The sequence below is a fragment of the Eschrichtius robustus genome, chromosome 13 (assembly GCF_028021215.1).
Source record: "Eschrichtius robustus isolate mEscRob2 chromosome 13, mEscRob2.pri, whole genome shotgun sequence".
Taxonomy (NCBI): domain Eukaryota; kingdom Metazoa; phylum Chordata; class Mammalia; order Artiodactyla; family Eschrichtiidae; genus Eschrichtius; species Eschrichtius robustus.
Window position 1 is genome coordinate 13,951,707 of NC_090836.1, and position 13,294 is coordinate 13,965,000.

The window sequence follows — 13,294 nt, forward strand, 5'->3', positions numbered from 1 at the left end:
GCTTTTAAACTCAGCCAGCACTCTAGTGGAGTGCAAGTGCCTGGTCCCTCATCATAGGCAGCCTACATGAGATGCGTGTTGGAAAGGGCGCTTTCGCTGCTTGAGAAATCAATGCTCCATCGGAGATGTTCTACTGGAGGCTTCAGATAACAAGCTAGGTGACGTCAGGGCTACACAACACAAAGAGGAAAGTTGACAACAGTTCAGGGACTTTGAGTAGTCGAGACAATTAGCTTAGTACTTCAGTCAAAAATGCTACTATGTATGGGCAATTAGCTGTAAAATGGCCTATTTCTGTCTTGTTCCACCATTTTATGGAGATTAAAGATAATCTGAGGAGATTAAGGCCTTAATCTTTAAACCAGGTGAGTAATTTTGTTTGTAGTAAAAAGCATGAGAATTAATTCCCAAAGGATTAAGCAAAAGACCTTGTTTGGTCTTTGGGTGGCAGGGATAATTGAACAGCTTCAAGAAGCTGAGAGAAGTTTGTTCCCAATTTACAAGTATTTTGACATATTGATAAGCATATGCAAAACCATTTAAATCTAAAAAAGATGATGCAAAAAGATACGGACAATTACATTTTTACATCCACATGAATTTCAAACAACTCTTAATGGGGATTAGCAGGGCTGTGTTAGGAAAACCACTTCTTACATATCTCCCCCACCTTCCTCCCATTTGTTCTGTTTTGCTATTTTTTGGTTTTGGCTATGCAAGTCTTTTCATGAAATAAATGTAAGGCTCAAAGGCTAAAATAATATCAATAGTTATTTTGTGGGCCCCAAACTGCTATTTTTGAAACTCTTTTTTGGGGGTATATCTCAAATTTGGAGGACATGTGACTTGAACACTCAACCATGAAGCATCTGTAAAAATACATATCATTCACTTTTCACAGAACCATTTTCTTAAAAATGAGAGGCAATATCCAGATTCACATGCATGTTCATAGTAAAGCTTTGTTTGAAAACAACTCAAATCCACACCAGCATGTTTTTTTCAGTTTAATATTTTGGCCCCAAACCAAGAATTCAGGTATCACATTTAATTTTTATCTGCAATGCATGTTCGGCAGGACAAAGTATGTATGCAAGTAACACTGGGAAATATTGTTTCTTATACAAGTGATCAAGAAAAAAAAAAGAAAAAAGCCCACAGCACTAAAAGTTGCTCTAGTAAAAATATGCTTCATTGTGCCTGTTGAGGAATCAGATCTGCTGAAAAGTAGTTTTGAGTACAAAGAGCAGAAGCAAAGAAACAAAGTGTGAGCAACCCCAAAGAAGGGAACACAGTCGCAACTTTATTTCCTTAATTGTAATTTAAATAATCAGTCTCCATAATTTTTGTTTCTAGCAAGCTTTCTTTTTTATCAGCTATCATGTAGATAAGGGAATAATCTTTCACCTTTAAAAAAAATGGAGTGACAGATTTCAGCCCAAGTGTGATACATTCTGAGCGGGTAATTACTTAGAGAAAGCAATGAGAGTAAGACACATCAAACTTTTAAAGTGTTCACTTTTGAACATTAAAATAAGTGGCAGGTAAATACAGAAAAATATATAATCACCAGTTCTCAGCTTTTTATCGATCCCTTTGTTTCTCTTCTTCTAGCAGATTCTGTGAGCGCTATCCCGCTCTGATCAAAAGTGACTTCACTCCTCAAATAGGATCATAGATTCCATGTGCATTATCATGGTTTCAGTAGATTCGCACTCAAAACCTTTTGGTGCCAGAAATGTATCAAATCATAAAGTTATTATACGCTTACCTCTTATGGAGAGAGCTGGGCAAAATTTGTACGAGAAATTTATCATTTTAAAATTATCTCATAATTGTGGTAACCCTTTTTTAAAGTAACCCTTTGGAAAATTTTTACATGATACCCAAAGGCACTAGCTCACATAAGCGGTGAATGGCTGAAGGAAACAAAACAAAGCCATTGAGTAGGTAAAGAGCACACACACAAAAAAGGGTATTAAAAGGATAACTGTTAAGCTTTAAAGTTATTCTAAAAATGGCACTTTTCACGTTGGTAAAAAATGAAAGTGCTTTCAGATGAAATTTTTATGCATTTTTTTAAAGCTGATCTTTAACCCCCTGAAAATAGGGGGTGATAATGAGAACACTGATAGACTCTAAATCATTGTGGCAATAAGTGGACGTTGCTAAAATGCTTTGTGTGTCTTTCTTTTTCAGTATTTTTAATGTTGATAGACTTGCTTTATATGTGTATCATTAGTGAGATTGGCTCTTCAATTCTTACTAGAAAGTTACAGCTCGTTTAAAATAGCTGGTAGATACAGAAAGCATAAATATACCGTAAGTTTAAACACTGATTGTACTAAATGCAACAATACAAAGAAGCAAACAGAACACAAATGGTAACACAATAAAACTGTATTACATTTGTGCTTCAAATATTACAATACATTATATACAATAGTCCAAAATAAACATCTCATGCCAAGTGACACAAAAAAACGAATAGCAAGCAAAAAAATCCAGCAATATGTACATTACTTTTTTCTTTTATAATAAACATTCAACTCTGAACTGGGGCAATTTCACTACATACAGATGCAGTCCGCCTTTTATTCCATATAACCATCCTGCTTTCCTATATCTACGCTATTCAGTTGGTTCCTGTGTCAATTCTTATATACACGTGGAGCAAAAAAGATAAAAGAATGGAGTGCTTTGTATTCTTAATGGGGTGATGTTGATAGATCAGCGAACCTGGGGTGCATAACCTTCTTTCATTAAACCTTCCTCGTAGTCCGTCTGGCAAAGGATCATGTTATTCTTTAGGAAAAATTTGTCTCCAACACAAAATCTGAAAATATTTACAAAAATAAAATGGTTAAGATGACTTCACTCAGATCTATAGATTTGAAGATTTCCTTTCCTAATCATCATTTCATCATTTCAATTTATGGTAATTCCCTGAGTTTGAAAGTCTGGCTTAGAAAATTGCCTTGTTGTCAAAATTAAACATTCTGGTCATTTAAGGAAATGCTACCCACAAAATTTGAAATCCTACTTTTATATATAAAACTCATAAGAACATTGAGGAAAACACCTTGGGCAGCAAAGGTGATTTTTTTTTTTTTTTTTTTTTACCATATTGGAAAGAAAAAAAGAACTGATCTATATTTACACTCATTAAAACAATGATAATATTTCACGGCAGTGATTATGGAAGCTTTCATCATTGCCCATTTATCCATTTTATAAAAAAAGTAAAAGGCATTAAAATGAATCAAATGATTAGAAAATAGCCCATTTTAGAGCTTCTCACTTAAAGCTTCCTTTTACTCTGTTATTAAAATGTGATTAAATTCTCGTAATTTGGAAGTAATTGTTCTGAAGTGAAAGTTATTTTAGCATCAGACTCAGATGCTGGGCCATATCCCTTTGTTTGTGGCAAGTTCACCAACTATGAAGCAGTAAATGTATTTCTTAGAGTATTTCCAATTAAACCAAAGGGAGTAACCTGATGAACTTCTTAATATTGATGTGATAAATAAACTAGTTTCCAGTAGCTAATTATGTATTTTATTCTATAAAGCACTGTTTAATGTGCAAGATTGTAATGTTTTTAATAAGTGCTCTTTTTGTATAATTTCCCAGTGGTGACACTCTGGACACAATTAAGATCAGAAAAAATGCTTGTGCTGTTTCCAGTACATTTAACAATAAAGTAACTCTGGGGAGATTTGTATATATTTTTAATTGTAACAATTTAACCTTCAAACAGCAGTGTCTGGTAGAGTTGACCCAGTAAAACTACTCGTAATTATATAAGTTGACCTCACTGACCTTTGATAGTGGTCTCTCTTTATCAGATAGTCAATTTCAAATGATGTTCAAGCAGAAATCTTAGTGGATAGACTAAATTGTGTCATGAAAGCCACCCTTTAATGTTTTGTGAAGTTGAACGTTTAAATGAGGAGCAGTTGGGCTGATTTACATTTGCAAAGATTGGAATGCTAGACAAACAGCGAACCTATTTATTTTCCAACTGGGTAGCTTTGGAAATTTATCCTTATTCTAGCTAAGTAGATAGAGGGGAAAATAGTGTAATAAAAAAAGTAGATTGAAAAGAATTAGCTTTCCTCTTAAAGGAAGATTGGTCTGTTTATTTGTGGAATTTACTTTTTTTCCCCAGGATTACTGCCTGCTGATGATGCTGATTGAAAGTACAGACTATGCCCTGATCTTGAAATCCTGCAGCTGTTTGTGGTCAAGGCTATTGGATACAATGAACATTCAAGTTTGGACTTTAAGTATATCTTCTTTTTATTAGTTGCAAACTATAAACTTGAAATATTGTGCTTAAAAAGTGGTGTTTGAATAAACCAGGTTTTGTAGATTATCCTGATCATTAAGATATGTTGAATAAAAGGAAATATTTCTTTTGTTGGGCAGGGGTAAGTAGCCAGATTAGATACTTATCTTTTATGTGAGATTATATAAAGTAGCATGCAGAATATATTTGATTACTGTTCAAATTTTTCACTTTATATTAATGTTGAAATTAATTTGAACTGACTAATAAGCTAATAATAAAATATCCATCAAAAATAAATAATTTTAATTAAATACTCTCGTGTTCCAGCTGATGTTATTATTGAATCTTTTTTTCCCCTAAAAACCGACTAAACTGGAAGTACTTTTTCAACTCCATACTGTCTAAAATTTTGCTTTAATTTGTTAACAAGCCTCCAAATTCTATTTGCTATCAAATAAAAACGTGTTTTGTTTTTGGTTTTTTTTTTGTCATGTTGTGTCATGTCATCCTTACCTTCAGGGGCCTTGAAATTTAGGTAATTTCTATTTGTAGATTAATACAATCAGAGTAATTATAGTGAGAAAAGCACTGAGCCAAGAGCCTGGGGATTTGGTCCTGAGCCCTGTGGCTCTCACCTACTCAATGCAAGATATAGGGTGTATTTCATACTCTCTCTGAGTCAGTTCTCTGTGGGTAAGATAAAACAACTACATCACTGGATGGTAGGAATGTTAAAATAAGAAGTATATGAAAGGCAGAGAGATATTTGCAATGAATAGGGTTCAGATTCCAACCTTCCATTCACGATATTGAAAATGAAACTTCAGGATTTTTATCTTTAACATCAGTAAGTTCTGTAAGTTGGCAGCAGAGTAGAAATGTAATATGTAAAGCCTTCCCTCAATGTTTGGAATGTAGGTAATTAAAATAATCACCTTTTATAAAGTACTTACCATGTGCTAAGGCTAAGCATGTATATACAGTGATCACATTTATTCCTTAAATCCAGCTGAGAATGTAAATATTAACACTCTTTTTCAGATGAAAAACCTAACACTTCCTCCCAGAATTTTAAAAACCTGCCCAAGGTTCCATAGCTAGAACGTGTATGGTAGAGGAAGGAAAAGCACCCTGGTCTCTTTGGATTCAAGATCCATGCTTTTACAATTCACAATAGCCAAGACATGGAAACCTAACTGTGCTTTCACAGATGAATGGATAAAGAAGATGTGGTGTATACACACACACACGCACACGCACACACACACACATACACACGCACACACAAACACGCACACACAATGGAATACTACTCAGCCACAAAAAAGAATGGAATAATGCCATTTGCAGCAATATGGATGGACATAGAGATTTTTTTTTTAATTTTAATTTTTTGTTCATCATGGATTTTTTTGCATCAGTTTTTTAATTAATTAATTTTGGCCATGCCGCATGGCCTGTGGGATCTTAGTTCCCTGACCAGGGATCAAACCCATGCCCCCAGCAGAGGAAGCATGGAGTCTTAACCACTGGACTGCCAGGGAAGTCCCGAAAGATTTTCATACTAAGTGAAGTACGTCTAAAAGAGAAAGACAAATACCATATGATATCACTTACATGTGGAATCTAAAATGTGACACAAATGAACTTATCTAGGAAACAGATTCACAGACATAGAGAACAGACTTGTGGTTCCCAAGGAGAAGGGAGGGGGAGGGAGGGATGGATTGGGAGTTTGGGATTAGCAGGTGCAAACTATTATATATACAATGGATAAACAATAAGGTCCTACTGTATAGCACAGGGAACTATATTCAGTATCCTGTGATAAACCATAATGGAAAAGAATATAAGAAAGACTATATATATAGTATAACTGAATCACTCCACTGTACAGCAGAAATTAACACAACATTGTAAATCAACTATACGTCAATTAAAAAAAAACAAATAGGGCTTCCCTGGTGGTGCGGTGGTTGGGAGTCTGCCTGCCAATGCAGGCGACGCGGGTTCGAGCCCTGGGAGGATCCCACATGCCGCGGAGCAACTGGGCCCGTGAGCCACAACTACTGAGCCTGCGCGTCTGGAGCCTGTGCTCCGCAGCAGGAGAGGCCGCGAGAGTGAGAGGCCCGCGCACCGCGATGAAGAGTGGCCCCCGCTCGCCGCAACTAGAGAAAGCCCTCGCACAGAAACGAAGACCCAACACAGCCAAAAATAAATAAATAAATAAAATAAACTGAGGGATAAAATTATAAAAATAAATAAATAAATAAATGACTGAAAGCAATTTTAAAAAAATCCATGCTTTTACCTGGAGGCAGTAAAGCATGAGGCTATGAAGTTATATAGGTTTTTTGTATTATTATTACTTCTTTACATAGCTTGTCAAAAGAAAGCCTATTATTCAATGAGATGTTTGCAATACAAATGGAATTCATCTAAAATATTCCTACCTAAGATATGTTGTTATTAATATGTTGTCAACTGGATAAAGTACCTTTTATGTGCATATCAATTTCTACTTAAAGGTCAAAATGAAACAGAACATAGGTGAGGAATGTCACACACAAATAACAAACAAAACAGCTTTGAAAGCTATAGTTAAGAACAGATTATGATTGCTTTGCAATTAGGATTGATATCTTCCTTTAAAATGTCCTATATATAAACATGAAGAAATTAGAGGAATAGCAATGCAGATATCGGACACCTAACAAAATGATCTATAACTGTGATTTTGTAAGAAAGGCTAATTTCCAATGTTCTGTAACCAGGTCCTGATGAGATTTAGCGTTTCAGAAAAATATTATAAAAATAGTGATGGCCAGAGGATAGCGTATGGATATATAGTAATAGGTCAGGCTAAAATTCTTGAAAATAAACTGATAATCTTCCTTATAAATTAATCTTAATCGCTTGTGATATAGTCAGTTCAATTAATTCTGCCATCATTAAAAAAATATGTTAAGGAATAAAAAGATGCCCAATCAGATTATTAAGCCACCTAATCTTAATGTTTTAGAATTAATCATAGATTTAATTTCCAGATATTTTGGAGTAACTCTAGTTGAATTCATATGGTCTTAGAGACTTGAAATGTACAGACAATAATTAAGAAATCATCGCTATAAAATACCGGGGCTTAGAGTAGTTTTGAGCGGGTTATCAAATGCCTCTGCTAGGAAGCTTTCATTTGTGACATCCTTTTTAAGAATGAAAATGTTAACTTAGTCACCTTATTTTCCTAAGGTTAGTGACTGCCAATTATAATTAATTTCCATTTCCACAGCACTTTAAAAAGAAAGGGGATCCAGTCCATATTTCCAATGTCTCTACTGTTCTATTTAGCATACTCAGTTACTAAAAGATGGAGATTTTGATACTGTACTTTGTTTTCAGTAAGAAGTGCAGGTTATATACTCACTGTACACTTGTGAACAAATTTACTGTATTTTCCCAATGCCAGCCCAGTTGTCATCACACAATGCATTCCCAACAATCTTTTCTGTACCAAGTTTCACTACCCACACCCCAAATCCCATTATCAATTATTTAGCATCTACCTTTTTTTAACTCCACTATATCTACTCCCATTTATACCCACTTTGTCAGAAAAGAAAATCTTCATCTTGAAACAGGTCAGGGTCCTCATACTGGCTCTGAATCCAGAGATTAAATCCAGACTGCCTGGGTTCAAATTTTGAATCTACCCTTTTCTATCTGTGTAATCTTGGGCAAGTTATTTAAATTTTCTATACTTCAGCTTCCTCATCTGTAAAATGAGGCTAATAATAGTACCTACTTCTGGGTTAGTTTGAGAACTAAATGAGTTAGCACATGTAAAACAGAAAGATGTCTTGTGTGTGATCGGCACTGTATAAAAATTTGCTCTCATTATTATTTGCTAACAATAATCTTCTCACCTTTGCTTAGCTGTTCCCTAGCCAGGGATATTTCTCTCTTTTTTCCATCTACTTAAATTCTAAAAATTCTTTTTTTAAGGGAATATAGGAGTAGGGGAGTAAGAGGTACAAGCGATTAGGTATAAAATAAGCTATACGGATATACTGTACAACACGGGGAACATAGCCAATATTTTATAATAACTATAAATGGAGTATAACCTTTAAAAATTGTGGATATTGTACCCCTGTAACATATAATATTGTACAGCAACTATACTTCAATCAATCAATCAAAATTCTTTAGTTTCCATTCCCTCCATCAGTATTCCCTGACCCCGTCAACTCATTCTGATCTTTCCCAAAGCACTTATTTATTGGTGTGTCATTTACTTTGGCATTTCAAATTTTCTCATGAATGTGTAACAGGTTTCCCACTCTGGGCAGCAGTGCTGAGGTAAATGACCATGAGTTAAATTTCTTTTGAACCCTCTGAAATACCACCATAACCTGTACTACCACTTTGTGGTCCACAAATGTTGGTTAAGACAGACTTATTCTAGAACTGAATAGCCTTAAAGAACAAAGATACTTCCGATGAATAATTTAAATTTGGACTCATGTTGACTTTAGTTCACTGATTTCCTACCTTTACAATTTCCTCTCTCTATCCCCTACTCCTCCACGTCCCTACCAAACTCCCTCTCTAATCTCTGAGCACACTGAGCCACTTTTCATTTCCGGAACACATTACATGCTTTCACACCTCCATGCCTTGCTGGCTGCTCCATCTGTCTGGGAAAATCCTTTCCTCACTGCACCCAGCCTTCCTCACTTCCTCCACCCCCCACCAGACATACTTCCTATATCCTAACCAGTCCTAGAGAGTCCTTTAACACCCAGGACATCAACCCTTTGGTGCTTTCTTAAGACTTCAAGAAGGACAGACCTCTCTTCCCTCAGTACAGATCTGTTTAGCATCGATTACATTCTTCTCTTCTGTGAGTCTTTGATGGCCTGTCTCTCCCTAAGCTCTAAATACCCCTAAGAGAGAAACTGGATTTTATTCACCTCTGTTTCCACAGAGCCTAGCACAGTGCTTTTTTTCTTTAATGTTACACAGTTCTACATATTTGAGGCAATTTCATTACAAACAAGCATTTTTTCCCTTCTCTTATAAAACCATCATTTAGTTTCCTAGAATTTTCTAAGGGGGGGGCTTACTCATCTTTAAGAAATTATCCTATTACTCAGAATTTTCCAATTCTGAATGAGATTCAAGTTATCATACAAGATGTTCAAAATAACCTTCTTCAGGTCCTTTCAAAATAGATGGACTTTTAGATTTTAATTCAGGATTCACATTTTTAGCCATACCCTTTTAAAAAGGACAGAGAAGATCACCCATCTTGAAAGTTCATTGTCACTACTATCCTTTTTAAACATTCAGAAATGCTTTAGATCTTAATGATATTGTGATTTAAAAGTTAAGATGAAATGACTTGCTAAGTAAAATTCATAAGCATTTATAAAATCATAATTTCAGGGGTTAAGAAAGTTTGCTTAAGGGAAAGTACCTATAAATTACCTATTGGCCTTGTGTGTCACTGGAAAAGGTGCAATACTAAGACAATGATTTGGCTACTATGAGTAGAGGCTCCTGAGGCAGATGGCTTTATTGGAGAGATTTCCCGAGCAGACGCCAAAGGATAAGGAGAGTCTCCTATATTGAAAACTTCTGGATTCAGAGTAACAAAATGTGTCTGCTTTGCTTGACTGATGAAGATTAGCTGACTTCTTGCATTAAAGAAGTTTGTCTTGTAGGGATGGAAGTGACAAGACGATAACTAAGTGTTAATTGTGCATAACCAGCACTAAAGATATTCAGTCCCATTATGGCATGTAATAAATGAAGCGCACACGGAAATATATTAGGTACTTTAATAATGATACTAGAACAGTATTCTGCAGCAATAAGAATGTGAACAGTTTTAGAGTCAAAATTTAGGAGTGTTTGTCTTACTTGACTGAGTTCCACTGAGGAGACAGACGTAATTGTGAATGCAACTTTTTATTTCAATGGTGAAATAAAATTGATATACGATTTGTAAATAGCATTAACAACCTACAATGACTTTGCATCATAATAGAATTTAGGCTGGGTTTAGCACTTGAATGATGTTTTAATTTTCTGTGTAGAACACGTATAAAATAGGTAAGCCTGCCCTAAGAGAAAACTGGACAAAAGGAATAAACAGGCAGTTCCCTAATAGAAGAAATATCAAAGGGTCACTAGTAATCAAATAAATGCTAATTAAAAATGATAATGAGATACCATCTTTCATCCCTCAAGGTGACAAGGATTTCTTTTAAAATAATAATTCCCAGTGTTGGAACTTATGTGAGGGAATGCATTGTTTTTTCTTTTCTGGTGTGAGAATAACGGGTATAACTTTTCCGGAGAGCACTTTGGCAATATATAATGTAAGCCTTTAAACTGTTATATGGTTTGTCTAATTAACTATGCTCCTGTGAATTTAGCCTGACACAGATTTGAGTATTTGTTTATAAAGTCCACATTAGATTGATAATACTGATGATATAAAAACTTGAAGAAACAACCTACACATCTGATGACAGAAGACTGATTTAATAATATATGAAGCTTTATCCATAAAACTGAACACAAGAAAGCTTAAAATATCATAAAAGAATTTTTAAAGGCAGGGAAAAAGGCACCCTATATTAATGAAAATGTCCAAGTAACAAACATTAGGATTCTTCCTTGTTACTTTCCTTTAAGATGCTTAAATGTGGGTATAATATAAAGTATATGCTATATATCATTTGCCACATATGCACAGAAAAATGTATGGTTAGCCACATACCAAAATATTAAAATAATTTCTTTTAGAACAGTGAGACATGGGACAATGTTATTCTTTATCCCTTTCTATTTTCTAAATTTTCCACTATAAATATGTAATTGTTCATAAGTAGAAAAGCAGTAAATATTATTGTTGCACAAAGATAATTCTATTGTTAGTAAATGCTATTAGTGGACGAAATGTGGTAAGTAAACAAAAATATTCTAAATTTACTACTAATATACCTTTAAAACATACACATATATAGGCTCATGCATATTAATGAGTCTGTAAGGATGTGTGGACATTTGTGTTCTTGTATTCATATCCTTACATTAAAAAATATGTGCATTTGCTAATTTATTTTTGGCTAAGTGTCACTGCAGACTGAATCAACCTACTTTGATTCCAAACATCTATTAGGAAGACTCAAGATGTTACAAGATGACTTCTTGAATTATTTCCTGGGTAAATTATACATTGTGAGGTATACTAGGCCAGATTCTGAACATCTACATTTAGCAGGAGATATCTTATGTAAAAACCAAGTTAGTGAAATATTATATGGTAAAAGTAAATTATAAATATCAAGGTAAAAGAACTAACTTTTGAGAACCTATTGTGTTCCTGGCACTTATAAATTCTTTCATTTAATTTTCAAAATCTGCAGGACAGACGTTAGCGTCTCCATTTTAAGGATGTGCAAACCAAACTCGGAGAAATTGACTTACGCAAGACTGCACAGCTAGCATATGGTGGGGATGGAATCTGAATCCAGTTCTCACTGTAAACGTCATACTCTTTCTACTACTCTATAGCGCCTCGTAAGAAGATACTGCATTGAACGGCAAAACGGCCAATTATAGTAACTGAGAACTTGACAAAACTAATATTTACTGAATATTTTCCATGTTCAGGGGTTTTCACACCTGTGCTGAATTTATTTTCATTAAAATCCATCAAGTGCAGTAATTTTTGAAATGTATTTTAATGATATGTATATTTTAATATTCTAACATCCTCCACATTTATTACGTAAAACCGGTATGGTAGTATATAGCTCACACTAGAATTAAAAGTTATTATTTTCCCTTTGGAAAAATGGAAGGAAGTCATAATACTTTGAGATGAGAGAGTTCTCTGATATTGACTAATCCAGCTCCCTTATGTTATAAAGGAGAAAACAGAGAACTAAAATAGTTGGTTTATGCTCACACATCTTGTTAGGGAGAGTCCAGACTGGAATTTAGGTTTCTAGATTCCCTGTGCAATACTCTTTCCATCGTCCAATGCTGCCTCTCTGATGCTGATAATTGTATCCGACCTCGTCCCCAAAGAGATTTGAAGCAACTTGAAAAGTACATATATAACAAGGTTAAAATTCAAGATAAGAAATCAAGAGATAGGGCAACTGTAAGTATGAAAAATTAGATGAATACACACTGCCTGCCACAAATTCCTGTGTATTTTCCTCAGTGTAAATTTGTTTGCTCACAGAAGTAGTACTGAAAGTAAAAATATTTTAAACTTACTTTTTAAAAGACAGAAAAACTATAAAGAATGAATAAGAAGAGAAAGTCTTCTATAACGTTTTCATATATCTCAGTGTTCATTTCCTATCACATCCTGTTCTATGATGCAGTTCTTTGGGGTAGAAGGGTAGCCTTGAGACCCTTCTCCTTCTCAGTGATGTTTCTGGCCCTGAATGAATGGTTGCAGGAAACAAAACTGCTGAGATAAGTTGCTTTAAGTAAAGTGTACTAAAATAATTCCTGCCTATTAAATACATAGCCAGCGAAGAGAGATTTACTGTTTTTTTGCAGAATGCAATCTGCTTACCTCTGATTACAAAGCTGACATGCAAAGCAGTCGAGGTGGTAAACATTGTCCTTGGCGCGCATCACCATCTCAAAGGCAGGGATAAGCTTGCTACAAGCAGCACAGTTTCCCGTTACGCCGAAGAGCCTAGAACAAGAAACATGTTTTTCAAACTCTTCCAGGGAAATCTGATTTGGCAACCAGAGAAGACGCTAATAACACCCTGTAAGGCTATCAATACGCAATGCCTTATGATGTACACAAGTGAGTTTTATCCTAGGTGTATACATAAATAGTCTTTGGTGATACACACTCAGTTGACCTTCCTTGATGAAAATCACATCTTGTTTGAGAGGAAAAGGAAAAGACAAATACATTAGGAAGCATACATAACTGCACACAAACAGAAGTCA

At 34.8% G+C, this 13,294-nt stretch overlaps 1 protein-coding gene across 1 annotated transcript in view; it reads right to left on the reverse strand.

The window, feature by feature from the left end:
- Positions 1-2,451: 2,451 nt before the first annotated feature.
- Positions 2,452-13,294, reverse strand: part of LMO3 (LIM domain only 3) — a 54,691-nt gene continuing 43,848 nt past the window's right edge. Inside the window, 2 exon segments of the mRNA XM_068561138.1 lie at positions 2,452-2,836; positions 12,903-13,028. Of these exon segments, the coding sequence (XP_068417239.1) occupies positions 2,731-2,836; positions 12,903-13,028 (232 nt within the window). The 3' untranslated portion in view covers positions 2,452-2,730.